This window comes from Aulostomus chinensis, chromosome 20 (assembly GCF_037954235.1).
Source record: "Aulostomus chinensis isolate RoL2024-O1b breed Wild chromosome 20, RoL_Achi_v1.0, whole genome shotgun sequence".
NCBI lineage: Eukaryota > Metazoa > Chordata > Actinopteri > Syngnathiformes > Aulostomidae > Aulostomus > Aulostomus chinensis.
This window is the reverse complement of record NC_141339.1, coordinates 15,406,177-15,427,162: the sequence shown is the minus strand read 5'-3', so window position 1 is coordinate 15,427,162 and position 20,986 is coordinate 15,406,177. Positions and strand designations below refer to the sequence as shown.

Genomic DNA, 20,986 nt, shown 5'->3' with positions numbered 1-20,986 from the left:
CTTAAGCAAGTTTGAACTTGGCTTCTGAAAAGTACTTCAGGCTGATGAAAGAGTTAAATCCCCCGAATCACATACACAAGCAACATTTTCTCAAGTACTACTTGTGGTATCTGTCAAATGTATTTGCCCAAGATTGAATATGTTCCTCTGAGATTTCTGCTTCTACCACAGTACAGAACAATTGTGATTGTTCTACTCACGACAACAAATAACTACAGTGAAAAATTGACTGTAGAAACACCCAGGGAACTCATTTGTGTTGGAAATGGCATCTAAAAAAGAAACCACGAGAGAGAAAAATGTTGTTTCTTATGTAATTTGGTTGAAATATCCCTTAAGGTTCCCCGACCCGCTGCATGAAAAATAAATAAAAACCTGCATGTCATTGAGTTTGTTCCTTCTACTAACCGACTGCTGTTTGCCTGTGTGTCCGCCTGCCTTGCTCTCGCCCTCCCGGCTACCAGGGGCAGTGTTTGACCGACAGGCGAGCATCCGGCGCTCCCTCATTAACACTGACACCGTGTCCCGCCGGCCCAAGAAGGTCAAACGCAGAAAGACTATATCAGGGCTGCCTGAGAACATCAACCAGGAGCTAGGTATGGATTACTGTGGGGCAAAATGTTGCCCTCTGCTGTCCAAAGACCTGTACCAACACTCTGGACAAGCATCCCTCCATCTTCCATCACTTCTTTACTCCCTTCCTTCATTTATTCTTTTATCTTGAATATGTTAGGTTGAAAAGAAATTCAGCACAAGCACAGTTGTGTTTTCATTCCCCACCCCAAGTATCATGTATGTCCACAAGAACCATTTATTAAATCATTTTCACTTGTTTTTTTTAATTTTACCTCTTGTTTTCCTGAGAAATGTCTATCATAATATAATCTGAAATGTTCCTGTTGAAGTGCAGAATTTTCATACTTATTGAGCCATAATCCCTTGAGGTGATGTCACTTCAGCCCTGTTTGTGCGGAGAGAGAGAGAGAGAGAGTGTGTGTGTGTGTGTGTGTGTGTGTGTGTGTGTGTGTGTGTGTGTGTGTGTGTGTGTGTTTTAATCTTATGGCCATTCAGAAAATCTTAGCCGTGCATCATATTTACCAAATTCAGCCGACAATTAGTATGTCAACACCTAAAGCATATCTGTATTTCTTGTGCTTGAACAAAGATGTTATTAAAAACAGTTATGAAGGTTCAGGGGTCTCCAGGCTTAGTTCATCAGCCACAGAGTGATAAGCTCTAAGCTGATGATGGCTCAGCTCGGCTGATGTTTATTCACATGTGTGAGCTGTTGGATGGCAGCAGCGTTTAAAGAGAATGTCACTTCTCTGTGAGATAAGATCACTTCGACCGATAGGAAAAGAGCTTTAAAGTCTGGTTAGTGCCCAGCTGACGACAGCCTCTGAATGTCATGATTACTGGGCCAGGGTAATTGTCCCAGTGCTCAATCCCTCCCTCCCTCTCCTTGCACTGCCTGCGAAGTAGACCTGCAGCTTAATCTATCGCAGCAGCAGCCAAGCTGTCACTCTAGCTTTTAGCAAAGGAGGAAGAGAGTGTATGTGTGGTTTTAGCAGGAGCGAGAGAAGAAACAGAGTGTGTGTATGTGTATGTGTGTGTGTGTTTTGGAATACGAGCATCAACAGGGGAGCCACCACAGATGGGACACACTAGACATTCTCTCTTATTTTACTACCCATCCTTCAAATTGTTTGTTTACAGGCTGGTACGTTCTGCGTTTGTGTCGTGGGCTTTTTGTGCATTTTCTGTCTCTCCTTGTCTGCGTATATCTGTTTAAACTCTGTATGTTCTGCTCTGTATGGCCATGCATGACCATGTCAACATTGTGTATGCATGCACGTGTGTCTTTTTTTTTGTGTCCATATATGTGATTTAGACTGCTTGTCCTTGACCCCACAGGACATTTAGATTTATTTATACGAAGGAGAAGCATGTTAGGAAATCTCTTTTTCTTCACTCTGTCACTCCTCATATCCTTCCCTGCTTAATGAGGAGGACCAGAAGTTATTAGCGCATGAGACAAGGTTACAGCTAATCAAATTAATTAGCTTCCCTGTGACCAGTTTGTCTGATAGTTCAGCCAGAAGTCTCCGTGGTTGAAGAAGGGAAAACACGTCGTGAAGCAAGAAGGGAAAACAGGAAGTATTTTTATGATCAACATGGTTACCTTGTTTTCATTTTTCATTTTACAGCAGCAAAAGGACGCGGGGGAGAGCTACGACCACATTCCATGTTCATCCCAGGACAGTACTCGACTTTGGGCAGAGTTGGGAGCGTCAACTCAATGCTCCGTCGTTCCCAGACCCGAGACTCAAGTTGCCAGACAGAAGAAGTGAAGGTCGTACCCCCGTCTATGAGAAGAATTCGGGCTCAGAGAGGACAAGGAATTGCTGCTCAGATGGCCGGTATCTCTGCTTCCTCTTCAACAGGAAGTATATCCATCTCGAGCAGTGACAGCTCTGGAATCTTGATGCTTCCGCATCAGTTTAATGGAGACCCTTCACGATTTCACAGTCTGCCCCGACAGGGTGCCAGGGTGTCCCTCAGTGCAGATCCCATCTATAGTAGCACCCCTATCAAGTCAGATGAGCAAAATACACCCCAGAGGCAGATTGGAAAGCTTCAGGTTGACGATACAGTGGTGCACATGAGGAACGCCCCAAGGACAGGCACCCTGCCCAGGCCCAAGTCTCAGGAGTTGAGGGGGACACAGTCCAGCGATTGGGGTGGTGGTCCAGCTTGTGTGGTCTCCCCACATGCTGCCTATTCCACCTCCTTCATCCCCAATGCTACCCTTTCTAGCTCATCTGAGGTCATTACCCTTAACACCACCGGGCAGCATCCCCAATCCTCAGTCTCAGCTTACCCCACAGCTCGGCCGCTCAGTGTGGCCTCGTCCACCAACACTAACCCCTCAGTCTCCAGCCCTACAGCCTTCACTCACAGCTCTACCTGTCCAGCCTTGGCCACTTCCACCCCTACTCACACAATAAAGGATGGTAGTCAAGTTGCAGCCCCACCTGCCAGCGAGTCAGGCCACTCAGACAGCAGCGTACACAGTCACAGCACCTTGGCCCCCACTCCACCATCTTGTCTGACAGAAGAGCAATGGATCTACGACACACCTGAAAACGTAATTGTCCCGCACAGAACTCTCACTTCAAGCTGCTCCACTCCTATCAACCAGCTGTACAGCAGCTTGGAGCTGTCCTCCAGGACAACGACCGATTCAAGTTCACTCTACTCCCAGGACAATGATGGATATTACACCTCCATGCACCTGGACTCAGGCCTGCGCTCAAGAAGCCATGGCAGCGGGCATGGGGCAGCAGCTGGACGGGCCACCAGACATAGCATGTACGAGTGCCGGGAAATGGCCAGTCTGGAAGAGTCTGGAAGCATTTACAGTGATCGCTCTCTCTCCCGCAGCATCTCCCTACGCAAGTCCAAAAAGCCTCCACTGCCCCCAGCTCGCACAGACTCACTCAGACGAAAGCCCGGTGCAAAAAAGCCCCTTGGAGGTGTTAGTGCTATTAGTGGTGATAACGACTCTAATGGCGCCATGCTCAATGAGACTCTCATTGCCAGCTTGCAGCAGAGTCTACAGATGGGGTTGAGAGGGGGGAAAGGCAAAGGTGCCTCTCCTTCCTCACCCTCCCATAGTCCCAGCAGTGACTATGATGACCCTTGGGTGCTACGGCCACGAAGTCAGAGTAGCATTAGTGCAGGAAGCTCTGCAGCATCACTAGGGGCTAACGCAAACTGTGGGGGCGTGTCTAATGCATACTCACTATGCCATGTGACTCCTGCTCACAGTGACACAAGCAGCTTGCGTTCTGATTATGCTGATTCCTGGGGCTACTACATGGAATACCCTCGTAACCATGGGGACCAGAGGGCACAGACTCCTCTGGCCCATGCAACAGATAACATTTCAGCTGGGTCTCACCCAGAAGAACTACAGAACGGAACGGAGATTCACAGCAACAACCAGGACCATGGAGATCCAGTTCCTGTGGGAGGAATGGAAGTGAAGCCCAAAACATCCACTTCCTCCCCAGACAGGGTTCACCGACTGACTTCCCCATCTAGTGGCTATTCCAGCCAGTCCAACACCCCAACAGCTGGAACACCTGTACCTTCACTCATCAGGTCTATGTCTCCCTCAGGCAGCCGACCCAAGCCCAAGGTGCCTGAGAGGAAGTCCTCACTCCTCTCATCAGTGTCCATGTCCTCTTCATCCACTTCCCTTTCTTCCAACACCTCAGATTCACTCAAAAGCTCTGGGCCTGCACCACCTGCACCCCTGCCCTCATCCTCAGCTCCAAGCACCCCTCTAAGCCCACCGCCACCATTCCCTCCTCCTCTACCACCAAATGTGAATGTAGAGTCCCCCGTTTCTTCACCAGCACCCTCGTTACCTAACACTCCACAGGGTCAAACATTGAAACCACCCTCTGCTTGCTCCACCTCCCCAGAATTCCCTCCTCCGCCATCACCTGAAACTCTAATCCACCCTAGTGTGTCCTTGAATGGGAGCTTCAGTCCTCCTCCTCCTCCTCCTCCTCCCCCTCCTGTCCCCCCCATGGGGCCACCTCCACCCCCTCCACTCCCTGCTTTGGTCCCACATTCCTCCTCTCCATTGGCTATTAAGGCTGTCAAGGATGCTTCTAAACCTGCTATTGCCAACAGCCCTGCAAACTCCCCCAAGCCTCTGATCACCCCCTTTGCACTGCAGAGTGTCCAGCTCCGTTCAGTCAAGCGGCCAGACAAGGAGATCAACAGCACCATGGACCAGACCAAAGCTCAAGATACAGAGGTTGACTCCATGAAGCCAGAGACCCAGGAGCTTCTCACTGTGCTCCCTGTGTTAAACAGCTCTCCAGAAGATCATTCACGAAACTCCACACCATCACCTGTGACAAAGTTCCTCGAGGAGCTGTCTTTAGACTGTAACATCACTGATGACACACCAGATTGCTCTGTCTTGAACGGAAACCCTGAAGACAGGAGTTGCTTTCTTTTAAATGGAAAACAGGAAGATGAAGGGCACAAAGTTTTAAAGAGACCCCCACAGAGTTTCCAAAGCTCTCCTGTCAAACAGAAGCCCCCAGCAGTCTCCAAAAAACCCAAAGTGTCTTTTGTCCCACCATTTAGCCCCCAGGAACATCTTCCATTTCAAAATGAAGAAACACACAGCCTGACAGCCCAGACAGGAGACGAGGTAGATGCACTGCTGATACTAGTGAAAGAAGAGGAGAAAGAAAAGAAAAGTGATCAACAGGAAGAAGAGGAAGAGGAGGAAGAAACTTCAGAGAGTTCTGAGTCTCGGGCAGAGAGCAGCGAGACAGAAATTCAGGGTGAGATTCATACCTTCGCTTCTCCCAGCCAGGACGCAAGTCTCGACCACGAGCCGTGTACAAACGGAGAGGCTGACGAAGAGGATGAGGAGGATGGAACGAATAGCACGACTGGATCCATCAGCTCCAAAGAAGATGATGCAGGTTGGGTTATTAGATTAATCAAACTTCTCCTCAAATCAAGATTTGGAAATGTAAATATTTGTACAAAACAGCCTGACTGTTACAGTCCAAACACTCATTTACTTAAGCCCAATACGATAATCCTGTATGGTTAATCGTGGCGCTGCTGGGTGCCTGCTGTGTGGCCAGCTCCTCAGGCAGCTGTGAAATTAATTTTGCCACCAAAGCAAAGGAGTCAAACTTGAAACCACAAGCTTTAAAGGTCTAAAAACTGTGAAAATAGGAGAAGCTGCTTATCACTGGGACAGCGGTGCTGTCCTCATACATTCATCCACCCCTCTCTCTCTCTCTCTCTCTCTTTCTCTCTCTCTTAGCCGTTCTTCTTCATTTCATTCGCACAGCTCTGTTGTGGCCACTGTCCCTTCACTTTTCCCGCATTGCTCTTTTTGTTTGCCTCCTCACCCTTCAGCCTCCACTGTCAACTCAACTCCTCTCCCCCATCCATCCCTATTTCCAAATATCCATATCTCTCCCCGTCCTGCTTTTTCCTCTCCTTTCCTGTTAATCTCTCAGCCTACTCAGCCCCTCTCTCACTCTGTCCCGCTCCCTATGTATCCCTTCTTCTCACTCTGAGGTAAGGGAGGGGAAGGGGAGAAGCGGGGGGGGGGGGGCACAATATCCCAAGGGAGATGCTTTTCATGGTTGGAGGGGGAGTTTGGGGGGAGGGGCACAATCGTATCAGAGGGAGAGGAACAGATCTGGGAAAGGGATGAAGGGGAGGAAGGGGAGAGTGTAAAGTGAGACTGCTTGCATCGGCTCAGGCAGTCGAGGCTCAGACGCGAGTGTGGAGGTTGAGAGGAAGAGGAGGAGAGAAGAGGCTAAACTAAAGGATGAGGAAGGAGAGAGGGGAAACCAGAGACGTAAAGAGAATGTAAGAGGACAGGCAGGCACCTCCTCCATACCACTTCCCATCTCGTAGGCAGCCAGGTTAATGCGACAGGATGGAGGGTGCATAAGTGTGGGGATGTGTTGTACTGAGTCAGCTATGTGTGTTTACAGGTGAGGTGTTCGACTCCAGCACGGCGGAATCATCTCCAATTCCGTCAGCAAACGGGGCCTCCGAGGAGAACATGGTGACCCCGACACCCACAAGGACCCGAACCACTGAGGACCTCTTCGCGGCCATTCACAGGTACCAGGATGCACTTTTCTCACATCCCTTCACCTACTTCTGCTTCAATTCTCGCGGTAGAGTTTGTTTCAACCCCTTTTACTCAGCTGTCAGCCTGTCAGTCCTGCTTCCTATAAACCACAACATCCTGAACTCCGTCTCCATCCCCCCTCCATCCTCTCCTCCTGCCCTCCACCCTCTCAGTCATAACTTCAGCCAGCGCTGTCCCATCTGCTAGCGTACACATCTGTCAAATAGCAGGTCTCTGGAGTCTCCAGCCCTGAAGAGTGTTGCTTTTTTTGTTGGTTCCCGGTCAGAAAGCAACGTGAGTCTGTAGTCAAGTGTTTATCAAGGCATCTGTGTTTTTACATCAACGTTGCTCACTCTCAGACGAAGAAGAAAAAAGGCTGTGGCTTCATTCATTATTTAACTACTCGACACCCTATGGGCTTAATCTAGGTTAGAGGCCACCCGAGAGCAGCTTGCGCTTCTTTTTTTCTCTCTTTCTCTCTTTTCCACTTTCCGTTTCTCTCTCCAACACACCACTCTTGTTCTCCGCAGTCTCTGACATATATTACATACGTGCTTCAAAGGGAGAACACACATAAATTTCTCATGCAGCCTGCCAGTTTGTGTTTCACGGTCACGTGCTGAGGCGCTTCTCTTGAGCATCACAGGATTTCATTTCACAGGATTTTATTTCTGCCGGCGTCAGATTGTTGTATTTATGGTGCGCGTTAACACACAGGTCATGTGTCCAAGCGTGATTTACTGTGTTGTCTAATTGAACATGAAGATTGTGGAAGCATGTGTGCGTGAACCTCGCTGTGAAACTGTGTTTGGTTTTCTCCTCCATGCCCAGTATAGAACCAGCAGTGAGTGGGACTCCTGCTAGAGCTGTGGGAATACGAGCCATCACCAAACTGTAAAGAACTCTATTGTTGCAATCTTAAAAAGTGTGAGATTGAAAGGAATGCTTCTTTCTTTATCTTGAGACATGGAGCGGTGGATGTGATGTTATAATGGTTGACAAATTCAGATTCATATACTTTGCAACTTCCAAACATTAAAAAGTTCTTCACCTCTGACTTGTTCACTCTAGAGGTGTCAGATCAGTACTGTTGGAATCAGGTGCTGATACTGATGTCACAGTTGAGATATTGGACTAATGGTGCCGATCCACTTGCTGATCTAAACCAAGGGTAATGGAACAGTATGTCACCGATCCACACATGCAGTTTCACATCAAGTTGCTCTTGAATATACCTTAATTTGGATTATTTGCTTCAATATAAAGAAGCACCCTGTGGTTTACTGCAGCCTCATGATGTCACCATAATGCCAGCAACAGTCCTCCAGTCTGAATTCTTGCTTGTGTTGGACGTCGCTTTGGACAAAAGCGTCTGCTAAATGAAATTGTAGAATTGTAGAACAACAATAGTAATGACAATTTGGTTTGGAATCGATATCAGCATTGATGTGCGGATCAGTGTGTCACTACTCTCAGTCGTCTGAAGCCTTCTGATGTGCTCTTTTGTCATTTCAGTCACTCTCATTCTCTCCCTCTCTCTCTGTCATTCTCTCCCTCTTTCTCTCTCTCTCTCCCTCTCTCTGTCATTCTCTCCCTCTCTCTGTCTCTCCCTCTCCTCTCTCTCTCCCTCTGTCTCACTCCGGGGAAACAAAAAATAATGAAAACCTTGAATTAAATTCCTTCGCAGCCACAGGAAGAGAAAACCCACAGCGTGTGTGGAGGGAGTTCCTCTAAACCAAATGTAAAACCTCTTAGATTGGTATCTCTGGATTTCTCCTGCCTGTGTGTGTGTGTGTGTGTGTGTGTGTGTGTGTGTGTGTGTGTGTGGTGTGTGTGTGTGTTGCTCTTTGCCACTTTGAGCTTTGTCTCTCGGCTGTATTCAGGTGTGTGAGTGTATGCACATGTGAGAGAGCAGCTCTTATGTAATGCTGTTGGGCTAATGTGGTGAGCGAGCCCAGGGAGGCTGAGGCTAGTTTGAGGTTGAATTTAGGCCACAGACACGTATTGTTTTCTGCAGTCTTTTTTTTTAAGGAAGCAGAGAGCATTTACACCCATTCGTCTACTCTCTCCATCTGCCCTTCTCCGAGTTCTGTCTCTGCAGGTTCTGTGTCCTTTATGGAAAGAATTTCTTCCTCTAGATCTAATCTGAGGATTAAGGATTTTGTCTCACTGCGTCCTTCACTCTTCCCTTTACTTTCAAATGGCTCATCTTATCACAGGAGCTAGTTTTTATGCCTTCAATCACCTCTCCTTCCCCTGCTGTCCTCTGCATGCTTGTGGTTGTTATGAGAGACATGCAAATCAGCAAGCAACCTTCTCTTTAATTAGACAGCCACCATTACATTGGTGCTACCTATGGATTAGCAGCAGTGCAACCCCTGGATTAATAAGGCTGATTCCCGGCTAGCCCTAATCCGCTGTATTTTGCTAGATGCAGTGTTATCGCTGTGCTTGGGAGCAGGAGTTATAGACGTTTAGGATGAGATGCAGTAAACTACTCAGATACCTCCTGCTGAGACAAGGCGAAATTGTCCTTGTGTGACTAAAACTGCTTTGGGCACTTTTCCCAGTTAGTGTTTTTTGATTAATTTCATTACGCTGCGTCTGAGCATTCCTGCAGAGCTGCGCTGTCTGCATCTTTTTTTTTTTTTTCTTGTAAAAACACATCGGATTTCTTTAACTTTATCTAATTGCCCTCGTTTCATTTTCCCTCTCTCTCCTCCACGTCTACGTCATTCATCGCTGGTGGTTTTACTTGATTAGATTCATGCTTTGATGCAGGATAGCTGGGGGAAGTGCTGACATATGGTAATTTTGCGATGAGGATTTGAGGTCAAGTGATTTAAGTGTAATCTTTTGTGAGCATTGAAACAAACATGGCTGGACAGATTTCTGCTCAGATGTGGGAAATCCCACATTATTACAGCCTCACTTTCATTTGAATAATTTAATTTGCTGTCCTACTTTCTTAACAAAACGTCCCCCAACTCTTCCATTCCTTCGTGGGATTTCTTTTCTATCGGGTCAGCGTTTCGATTATTTTTATTTTTACACATGACATTTCCTCGGCACATAATGCATCTTGCTGTCACACATTTTGTCCACAGGTCAAAGCGGAAGGTCCTGGGTCGTAGGGAGTCTGAGGAGGACAAGTCCCGGGCTGGGAGCCAGTCACAGTCCCCACCAGTCACCCCGACTGGTGTGTCCTCAAGCCCAGTGTCCTCGTTGCCCCGTCAGACAGGCTCCATCCAGCGCAACCTGAGGAAGTCCTCCACCAGCAGCGACACCTTCAAGGCTCTTCTGCTCAAAAAGGGCAGTCGCTCAGAGACCAGCTTCAGAATGTCTGCCACCGAGATGCTACGCTCAACTGACCCCCGCTTCCAGAGGACACGCTCTGAGTCGTCAGCGCTGGATCCGCTCGCTTCTTCGCCCTTGTCACCTACAGCTCCACAAAGCCCCTGCACCTCCCCCGGGCGCAGCAAGAGGGCAACAGAGGAGTGGAGCCGCTATGAAGCCTTAGCTCTGTCCTCACCAACGTCACCATCGTTCTCCATGAGCGGGTTTAAATATGGCCGCTCGCGCACGCCGCCCTCTGCTGCCAGCAGCAAGTATAACGCACGTAGCCGCATCCTCAGCAGCCCAATGACAGTCATCTGTGAGCGCGAGGGTGAGCTGGCTGAGAGCGAGTATGGAGACACAGCAGAAAGCCCGTCTGGAGGCAGGTCTCAGACTCTCTCTGTGCTCAAGGACTCTAATGGCACTTTATCGGAAGAGAACAGAAGTTAAAGAGCAGGACACGCCCACAGGTGGGTGGAGCCAAACTCAGCCTTTGCGTAAGCACGTAGGGAGCAGGAGGAGGAGCCAAGCGTGGGCCCTTCTTAAGACTCTTCCTTAGTCCCACCCCCTCAGCGCTGCCTCTTAGGGAGACGAAGTGTTGGGTCCTGATGTGAGGTCAGAGGTCATCCATGGGGGGGGGCTATACATAGTCTGAAGTTGAGAACTGGTTCAGGTTTTCCCATGATTCTCTCCTTTGTTTGGTGACTCATCCTTTGTGTTAAAAGAATAGTGTTTCTTTTCAACCCGGCTGTTCTTAGTTTGTTTTTCATTGCTCATTTGCTGTCGTTGACTTCATCCCACCGGAGCTTCTTTCTAGCGGCTCTCGTAACACGCAGGAACCCTTTGGTGTCTTTCCAGGACGAGGTGAGATGGCAAACTGAGGTGCATTGAAGGAATTGAAAAGTCAAGTTGTTTGCTAATCTTTGCTGCTGTGGTGCTATGTAGCTGGACAGATGGGGGAAGAAAAAAAATGAGTGGAATGTAACTCTTAAGCTTCTGCTTCACTCCTGTTGGCTCTGGAAAGTGTTTGAGGGCACCACGGCTCGCAAGTGTTGGCTTCAAACAGCCCGTAAAACGTTGTTGAGAGAATTTAAGGACGTGGTACAGAAGACAGGACTATCCGCTATCGCCAGGTTTTTGCTTTCTGCTCGTAGGTCAGTGGTTTAGTTTGCAGATCTGGTGTGTTCAGTGGTCGATAGAAAACTCAGAGGGCTCGGTGCTGCCACCTATCGATGGACAGGAAGTGAGAAAAAAACAAACCAAAAGAGCAGATTTATTCTATAAAGAGAAAGGCTCATAAGACCTCTATTCATTGAATTTTTAGTTTGTAGATTTTGCACTGTGCATAGTTCTTTTCTTTGTTTGTGTATGTTTTAAAGAATGTTTTAATAAAACAAGTGATGTCATGACTTGTGTTTGGCGGTTAAGTATGAATCTGTCAAGAGAAAATCCGAAAATGAGAACTTATTTTCCAATGACTTTTAGCCATCAATCTGATCACAATCGGAGTGTGTGTGTGTGTGTGTGTGTGTGTGTGTGTGTGTGTGTGTCGGGTCCCTCCATTGCTTTGGTTTGCTGAGACCTTTTAGAACCTTCTAGGGCTTCAGTGATTCTATAGAACTTTACTCCTAAGTTTCTCCACATGCAGTTTTGTATTTGTTGTGTTTGTAAATACAAAGAAAACAAATCTGAATTTTAAGTAACATTTTGATTATTTTTCAAAGACATTGTACATTTTTAGTTCCATCTGTTTGCAGGTAAGGAGTGTTTTTCCTTTTTTTGGAGATTATATTTATTAAATCAAATGGGAGAACTGGTGTGTAAAGTTAAATGGCATCAAATAAAGCAAATAAGAGTGTAACACAGCAGCAGAAGGGAACATTTCAGCTCTAAACTTTCTTCAGGTGACCAAAACATCACCAAAGGCGTGCGTGCGTGCGTGCGTGCACTGTAAATCATTAAATGTCTATTAAAGCTAACAGCAGCAGGGTATGATGCTGTGCCTCGTGTCCTGTTACACTGTAGTAGATGATTAATGGAAACACATTACTTTGCCGACTTGGTCACAATTTCCCAGCATTAAGAAGGTGTGGGTGGGGGGGGGGCGACACACACACCTCCCCCGGGCCCCCAGGAGCCACGGGTGTAGATGCTTGTCATCATATTTAACTGATGGTAGAGTTTAAGCTGTGATTAATTCTGAAGTAACAATGTTATCTGCTACTTTTGGCTCCTGATTCTGACGTAGCTGCGGCGTCCGTCATGTGGGCGGAGCTAATGAAGATGCAGTGATAGGAGAAGTGTGTCTGTTTGCTGGCTTATCAACAATCTCCAGAAGTGCTACCCCCCCATTCATAGCCTCCACAGCCTCATAAGTCTGAGACAACCAGCTGAAACTGATGCGTTTCTCTCTGCTGCTGTGCGTTGTTAATTAAAAGATTCTTTATTTCACGTAGCAGAGCTGCGATTCAGCATCCAGGTCGCTGAACGAGGTCCACAGGGTCCCTTCAAAAATGCAATAATGTTAACATTTATGCTTCGGCCCACTAATCTGGAGTCGTGCCAGGGGTGCGCAGCTGAGTGAATGTGGTCACATCCAGAGGTGAGACTTCATCAACTCCCAGCAGCCATAACGTAGCTTTAATCACCTGTGAACAAAGTGTCTCCCAGCTCGCGGCCGCCGGCCCACCCATCACCGAGCACTTGAGGAATGTCTCAATCCCAGTTTGACAGACGGGGAAGAAGAAGAAGACGTAGTGGCGCTGAAGGCAGGCTGCTAACACTTGTGTGTGTGTGTGTGTGTGTGTGTGTGTGTGTGTGTGTGTGTGTGTGTGTGTGTGTGTACGTCTGTGTAATAAAACAAGGTGATAAGAAAAGATGGCGTCTCCGCTTCATCTCTCTCTCTCCCTCATTCTCTCTCTCTCTCTCTCTCCAGCTGCTTCTTACATAGTGATTCACGACCATCTGCCAACCCGACACCCCAAATCAGCACCTCATTAGCACCATCACCATGGCACCCGCTCTCGTCTGTCATCTGGAAAACTCCAGAGGCCATCATTTAGCCCTCCTCTTCCTCCTCATTCTCCACTTCCTCCCCCGCAGGGTCATCGCTTATGAGACTCAGCCCATAATAGACCCTTCTACTGAAAAACTGCTGAATCCAGAACTGTCTCAACATTCTCTGTCACAAGGACACTCTCTCTCACACACACACAAACACACACACACCCTGACAGACCCCTGCACCTGTGATTCAGCAGAGTCACTTCTCTCCATTCTCTCCATCCATCTGGCTGGCAGACAGGAATCAATACTAACTCCTCCCAGTCATAATCACATTATTGACACTCCACTGTCATCCCCCCCCCCCCCCCCCAACCATGGACGACACCGTGTTCGGCAGCGGTCCAGGTCACCTCGTATGACGCGACAAACACAAAAGATCAGCTGTATTGACGTGTAAACAGCAGCGAGTGCAGGAGGAATAATAAACACCTGAGCTCCAACTCCGTGACTCAGCTGTTTGTACGCTGAAATCTGATATTTGCTCTTATTCATAGCAGCGTAGCCACATATCAGAGGACTGCACTCAGGTCAGATGTCGGTAACGCAACCTATTGGACTATTAAAACACTTTCTTTACCTTTCTTTTTTTCTTGATTAATTTCAGATAGAACGTCAGATCCCAGTGGTGTCAGTGAGACGTGACGTGTGCAAGAAATATTCTGTCATTAACTTTGTTTTGTACAAGTTTTATTATCTTTTTTGAAACTTTGCAGATGAATTTCATCCTCACTTTAGAGTCAGCTGATGAGAGGTGTTGCATTCACTTACCCTCAGAAAATCAAGTTTTGATGATTTAAGAAAGAATGCTTTTCTACAAGTAGCCAATTTTTTTTGGGGGGGGGGATGGTGGAAGGATGTAGAGAGGGATAAAGTTTTATTTTGATTGTTTCTTTTATTGACTATCTTTATAGTTCTTCATTTATATTATATCTTGTGGTCAAAGATTAATGAAAATGAGTGAACAAATCACACCTTTTGCCCTCAAAATACCTAAATTTCATGAACAACCCCCTGATTCTAGAAAATAATAAGAAAAAGTCTCTTGGCTCTTTACATCAGAGGAACCTTCCAGACTTTTTCCTATTAGAACTAATTTTTTTTTTTTTTTTTTTTTACAAGTTTTGTCAGTTGACCTTTAAGAGTAGGGGCATCTATTCATGAGTTCAGCACAAGTAATCGACACATGGACTTAGAAGACAGACTCACCTTTAACACCTCAAACTATAAAAATCAACATAAATAGAAAGCGGCGGCACGGTGGTGCAGTGGTCAGCACTGTCGCCTCACAGCAAGAAGGTTCCAGGTTCGAGTCCCAGCTCCAGCACGTGATCTTTCTGTGTGAGTCTCCATGTTCTCCTGTTCCTGTGTGGGTTCTCTCTGGTACTCCAGCTTCCTCCCACAGTCCAAAGACATCAAGAGGGGACGAGGCTGATTGATACTCTAAATTGACTGTAGGTGTGACTGTGAGTGTGAATGGTTGTCTGTCTCTATGTGTTGGTCCTGTGATGGACACCTCTCATCAGCTGACTCTAACCTGTCCGGGGTGAACCCCACCTCTCGCCTATAGCTGCTGGGATAGACTCCAGCCCCCCCGCAACCCTTAACAGGAACAAGCGGAAGAAAATGGATGGATGATTTAAAGCATTATTCATCTGTTGTATCTACTTGTGATTCTTCAGACTTCACGTAAACACAGTTGTAACTGCTGTTGTACTGATGATCACTGTCCTCGAGTATCAAGTGCGCAAGGTTCATAAACAAAACCTGGTTGCAGTGAAATCAATATAAAAACATGTTTTCCAGTCATATAAATGTCCCTAAATCAGAGGAACACACACACACACCTCTTCAGCTCAGCCTAAAGCGCTGTGATTTTTAATCATATGGAACGTGGGCGGAAACCGGAGCTTCAATAAAGAGTGAATCACAATGTAGCGCTGCATAAAGTCACTCGTTGATCTGCCTCACAATGAAATGTAAATAACTTTGCAGCTTGCAATTTGCATCAAATTAAATCTAAAAGTTGCCACCAGGCTTGAGGTGTAGAGATAAAAAATTAAAATGGTCAGCTTCAGCATGTATTTCTGTACTGAGGTGTGAGTGTGTGTGTGTGTGTGTGTGTGTGTGTGTGTGTGTGTGTGTGTGTAGGCACACAAAAGAAAAAAACTGTTTCTGCTGAGTGTCTGAACATGATATCTGGAACAAAATCTGCCGCAAATAAACAGAATGACTCAGCAGAGGATGAGGAGAAGGTGAGAGAGGATGAAGGGGGTCAGGAACCATGACGAAGGATTACTGTGGCGGTCACTTAATGTTTGTGCTAGTAAACAACTCACAGGGAAACATTCTGCGGCACTTTTAGACTCTTGGTAAGAAAATCAAGTACGAAAACAGGAGGAAACCAAAATCAAAGCAATTGATAATTTGTTTAGAGTTTTATTAATTAGTACTGAAATCATTTTAAATTCTTACACGTCATTTAGAGGCCCAAATAGTGCAGAGCTTATGACATCATGTAGTATCCCTTCTTCAAGACTACAAACGAATCACACATCCCAAGAACGTAATGAGAGAAAAATGCAGCAAAGTCTCAAAAGGCTGAATGTTTATGAGTGCCTATAAACGTCAAATATGGAAAATAAAGTTCCAGTTGAAACTGAGAAAGATGTTACACTCTGTCGGGCAGGTGAGCAGACGCCTATCAAACATGGCCGACGGCTCATAAACCTGCAGGAAGGCTTGTCAGGTGACTGATTCTTAGTGGCAACAGAACAAGTGACTGTCTGAAGTGATTTCACTGAACTGAAGTCGCAGTTCACAGCAAGAACGATCAAAGCGAAGCCGACGGGCTTGACGAGTCCAATAAAGTGTGTGTGTGTGTGTGTGGTGAGGCACAAGAATGAAACAATCCCTTTAATCACACAAGCGAATAACAAGCGAAGCTTCGTTCTACACGCTGAAGGTGAAATCCCACATATTTGACCATGAAAAATCACAGAATAAAGAGCCATCTGTGCTTAAGAGTCTTTTCAGGAAGTACATGGGTCATTCTGGTTTTACTGGTGTATCTCCATAGCTTGAGAGGACCAAAAAAAACTTTGTTTTTTATAAAGTGTTTTTTTTTTTTTAAATCAACCACTCGAATGTCTCATTAACTCCGAAAAACAAAGCAGATTTATATCAGTAAATAATTATTATTTCAGACAACAGAAACATTTTCTTTTAAAGTAAAAAAAAAAAAAAAAGTTTTTCTGATTTATGAAGATATTTTTTCTGATAAAAAAAAATCATACTCTATACTGATTTTTCTAACCCGCAGCGGTAATTCAGAAAAAACAGAGCCGATTTAAAGCGAGGTGCTTCTGTATTTTTTTCAAAACTGTGAGGGAAGTTTTTAAAAATGTGTTTGCCCATGAAAAACAAACTGCGACCTGTATCAAGCTGTTACGGTGTATTCTTAAGTTTTGTGGCTTGATAAACATGTATTAAGGTAAATTAAAGTCATAGCTCAGCTGAAGCAGGGAGAATATGAAGATAATGCAAGTGGCTGTGCAAGAATTTAGTGCAGGTTTTCATGAATCTATAAAGAAGCACCTGTGAGATGCACCTGAAGGTGGAAAATATAAACTGACGCCATCTGCTGGACACAAGTCCTTACTGCGCCCACAGAAATGTACAAGTGCAGTTAAAGGAGGTAGTCATGACCCTTTGACCTCCTTGCACACACGTCAATCTGGGTGAATCTACACGTTGGGTCACGTGAGCATCGTCCCTCCTTGCTGCAGTGAGGAGGAGGTCTCTACTCTCCCTCAGGCTTGAGGATCCACACCTCGTTCCTGCGGTTGGTCAGTTTGAAGGGACTGTCGTATCCGGCTGCGTAGAACGGTTTGTCCTTGTATTTGACGCCGTCCCTCTGCAGACTCTCCGTGAGCTTCAGCAGCTCCTCTCGCTTCGACTTCTCGTTGGCAAACCCGCTGTACGTCCTGAACACAGCGATAAAAACACAGGAGCTCTACCAGACTGTTAAACCACAGCTATTGGGACAAAGAGGTCCTCACCTGACGTAAGCTGTGAACTCCTTCCTGTGCTCCACAAACACATCCGGGTCATTTGGCTCAGGTGGGTTCTCCTGATGCTCCTTTTGGATGTACAATGACACAACGAAGCAAGACTCGCCTGCGGGACTGTCCACCAGACACGAAACGGGAGTCGTCATATCCAGTTTAGCCTCTGAGGAACCAGGAAAGGAAGATGGCGTGACAGAAACACGGCAGGCGGCTCCAGAGTCTCTTTAACGACTCTCAAAGTTTGAAACGCGATCAGTTTTTGTGGATCCACGATCACAGCTGAGCAGATTAAACGTGCCCCCCCCCAACTCACTCACACACACACACACACACACACACACACACACACACACACACTGTTGACCTCGATAGTCATCAGCAAAAACAATACACATTCTCATAAGTAATGCCTCCACAAAGTGCTGACTAAGACAAAGCTAGTGACGCTGCTGCAAACTGCTGAGTCGGAGCAAAAGTGAAGTTTCTCTTGCATTTATTCATCAGCTCATTGAGTTCTCCATAATTTCACTCCAGAACGTTTCAACGTTATTCACCGGATTGTTTTAGTTTGATTATGTTTTCATTGCTTTAAAAAAAAAAAAAAGAAGGCTGCAAAAGGTTTTTATTCAATTAGCAACTCACTGTTTTTATTGTTGCCTTGAACGTAACTGAAGAGTTTGCGAAAGCCGGTGTACATGGCGGCGTCCCACTGCATCCCGCTCAGAGAGGTGCTCACCCACTTAGTGGCTTCGTAGGTGCGGATGTCATAGTCTTCTCCCTGCAAACACGTGCACACACACATACACACACACATATGAACTCACTCACACACACACACGGGTCTATAAAATCTCAGGTACCACTGAAAACCGCACCGAATGCGTCACCTGATCAAGAATGTCACATGTTCTGGTTTCACTTCGGTCGCAAAGAAATAAAGTGAGAAAACGACAAAACAGGAACAGACAGTTGAACCTGGTTAGCTGCTCTCTTCAGATCATTCCCTGGAGGATCAACAGAACCGTGGAAATGAAACGGATACCAACGGAAAAATCCTCAGGATCTCAACCAATGTGCAGGAAAAGGCTATTCCTTGCTATCTTTAACAGATCTGCCCTCAAAGTGTTGGTCCTTGCAAAAAATTCTCTCACTTTTATAGTCTGAAAGAGAGAGAGAGACCCACAAGGACGCCATTAGCTGTATCCTGACGTTACATGAGGGAGAGATCTCAGTAGCATGTGGGCCTTCTTTGGGCCACATTTGGACCTCGTTTTGGTAACTTTGGGCCAAATTTAGCCTTGTTTGGGCCACTTTGGTCCTCATTTGGGCCACTTTGGACCTCGTTTGGGCCAATTTGGACCTTGTTTGGATCTCGTTTGGAGTTGTGTGGGCCACATTTGGACCTTGATTGGACCTCGTGTGGGCCACATTTGGACCTCGTTTGGGCCACAGTTGGACCTTGATTGGACCTCTGGTGGGCCACATTTGGACCTTGTTTGGACCTCTTGTGGGCCACATTTTGACCTTGTTTGGACCTCATTTGGGCCACAGTTGGACCTTGATTGGACCTCTTGTGGGCCACATTTGGACCTTGTTTGGACCTCTTGTGGGCCACATTTGGACCTTGTTTGGACCTCATTTGGGCCACATTTGGACCTTGATTAGACCTCTTGTGGGCCACATTTGGACCTTGATTGAACCTCTTGTGGGCCACATTTGGACCACTGGCTCTAATGTGGGCCACATTTGGACCTTGTTTGGACCTGGTGTGGGCCACATTTGGACCTCTGGCTCTGATGTGGGCCTCATTTGGACCTTGTTTGGACCTGGTGTGGGCCACATTTGGACCTCTGGCTCTGATGTGGGCCTCATTTGGACCTTGTTTGGACCTCTTGTGGGCCACATTTGGACCTTGTTTGGACCTCATTTGGGCCACATTTGGACCTTGATTAGACCTCTTGTGGGCCACATTTGGACCTTGATTGAACCTCTTGTGGGCCACATTTGGACCACTGGCTCTAATGTGGGCCACATTTGGACCTTGTTTGGACCTGGTGTGGGCCACATTTGGACCTCTGGCTCTGATGTGGGCCTCATTTGGACCTTGTTTGGACCTCTTGTGGGCCACATTTGGACCTTGATTGGACCTCATTTGGGCCACAGTTGGACCTTGATTGGACCTCTTGTGGGCCACATTTGGACCTTGTTTGGACCTCTTGTGGGCCACATTTGGACCTTGTTTGGACCTCATTTGGGCCACATTTGGACCTTGATTAGACCTCTTGTGGGCCACATTTGGACCTTGATTGAACCTCTTGTGGGCCACATTTGGACCACTGGCTCTAATGTGGGCCACATTTGGACCTTGTTTGGACCTGGTGTGGGCCACATTTGGACCTCTGGCTCTGATGTGGGCCACATTTGAGCCAAACATGAATGTTTTATCTGGGTGTGGTTCAACAAATAACACAAACTCTTAGATTATCACTAAAACAAATGTGACATAAAGGAGGATTAAGTGGACGTGATAGCTTGAGAACATTACATTTCCATGTTCAGAATCATAGTTACCCACCTGCTTCAGGCATGTGACCCAAAGAGAGGAACGAACATCATTCCTCCCGTCAGGTGGACAATATTTACCTTTTTCTCGTGCGCTGTGAACTTGGGAGTCTGCAGCTCAGACGAGAAGAGAACTTGTCCCACAGCTTTTAACATGGTTGGCGTCCACGACACTTCAAACAGCGACACACGCTGAAATATACAGAATTAAGATAATTAATACATAACAAGGGGGAGCTGCCCGTTCAACACGGGCAAACGAGGATACTCAACAGCTTGTAAAACGACGCTGGAGTAAAAAATAAAAAATAAAAAAATCCATATTTGAACAGTTTCACTTAAAAATTAAGCGCTTTAATTAAAACACATTTCGGTATAAAGTTGCCATAAACACACATTTCGAATGACTTGCGCCAGCGTTAGTTCGGTCTTCACTTCAGTACACTTGTTTATACAACATCACTTCCTGTTATCAAACATGAGCAGCTGTGATTGGCTGAGCTCACGACGTTAGTGACAGTTGTCATGTGACCCAGTAACGCCTAAGCAGCCGCAGATATGGGATATATGGGACACGCCTCTTTTTGTATTGCATTTTATTGCTTTCTATATTTAATATGAATATTTTATTTATTGCAAAACGTTTTAGTTCAGATATTGAAGAGCTCCCCCCGCCCCCCCAGCTGTCATGTCATGTGACTTACCGACCCCAAATGTGAAGCAGTTATTGGTTGTCATTTTTTCTGTCCTTATAAATGAAGGTTTTTCAACGCGTGGTATCATGTAACCAAACTCAGAAGCTGATATTAGAATAAGAACCAAAGTATAGGACACATCCCTTTGTTGCATTTTATTGCCTCCTATATTTTATATGAATATGTTCCTGCGAAATTAATTGTTTTTTTCATATACTGCAAAATTAAGGTTTATTTTTCTATGGCTGTCATGCCATGAGTCACACAGACTCAAAATTAGAACCAGATATTACTACTACGTGGAAAGTATAAGAATTTTTTGTTGTTGCTGCATTTAATTCTCATATTTTATTTGAATATTTTTAATACAAAACACTCTTTTCCCATTCTGTAAAATTGCATCTTTTTCTTTCTTTTTTTTTGGGGGGGGGGGGGGCACCTTCCCTAGGATTTGAGCCAGAGACTCCAAATCAGCAGCAGATAGTACATCACAATTCTGGAGGCAAAGGACACATCTCTTATTTTGCATTTTATTGCCATATTTATATTTTTATGTGAAT

General features: G+C 46.1%; 2 protein-coding genes across 11 annotated transcripts in view; one reads left to right on the top strand and one right to left on the bottom strand.

Annotated features, from left to right (window-relative positions):
- The window catches only part of nhsl1b (NHS-like 1b), a 107,884-nt gene extending 95,091 nt beyond the window's left edge, over positions 1-12,793 (top strand). For 5 of the 7 annotated variants that reach the window (XM_086189588.1, XM_086189590.1, XM_086189593.1 and 2 more), the window contains exons 5-8: positions 465-596; positions 2,208-5,519; positions 6,558-6,690; positions 9,808-12,793. In XM_086189588.1, the coding sequence (XP_086045714.1) occupies positions 465-596; positions 2,208-5,519; positions 6,558-6,690; positions 9,808-10,486 (4,256 nt within the window). In that variant the 3' untranslated portion in view covers positions 10,487-12,793. Of the gene's footprint in view, positions 1-464; positions 597-1,573; positions 1,721-2,207; positions 5,520-6,557; positions 6,691-9,807 lie in introns of those variants that run through there. The other 2 variants (XM_086189594.1, XM_086189591.1) reach the window with 2 other exon arrangements.
- A 2,731-nt stretch (positions 12,794-15,524) lies between these two features.
- hebp2 (heme binding protein 2) overlaps positions 15,525-20,986 on the bottom strand; it is a 5,956-nt gene continuing 494 nt past the window's right edge. For 3 of the 4 annotated variants that reach the window (XM_086190291.1, XM_086190293.1, XM_086190292.1), the window contains 4 exons: positions 19,813-19,923; positions 17,812-17,947; positions 17,161-17,332; positions 15,525-17,085 (listed from right to left, as the gene is read on the bottom strand). In XM_086190291.1, the coding sequence (XP_086046417.1) occupies positions 16,902-17,085; positions 17,161-17,332; positions 17,812-17,947; positions 19,813-19,887 (567 nt within the window). In that variant the 5' untranslated portion in view covers positions 19,888-19,923 and the 3' untranslated portion in view covers positions 15,525-16,901. Of the gene's footprint in view, positions 17,086-17,160; positions 17,333-17,811; positions 17,948-19,812; positions 19,924-20,127; positions 20,263-20,986 lie in introns of those variants that run through there. The other variant, XM_086190290.1, reaches the window with a different exon arrangement.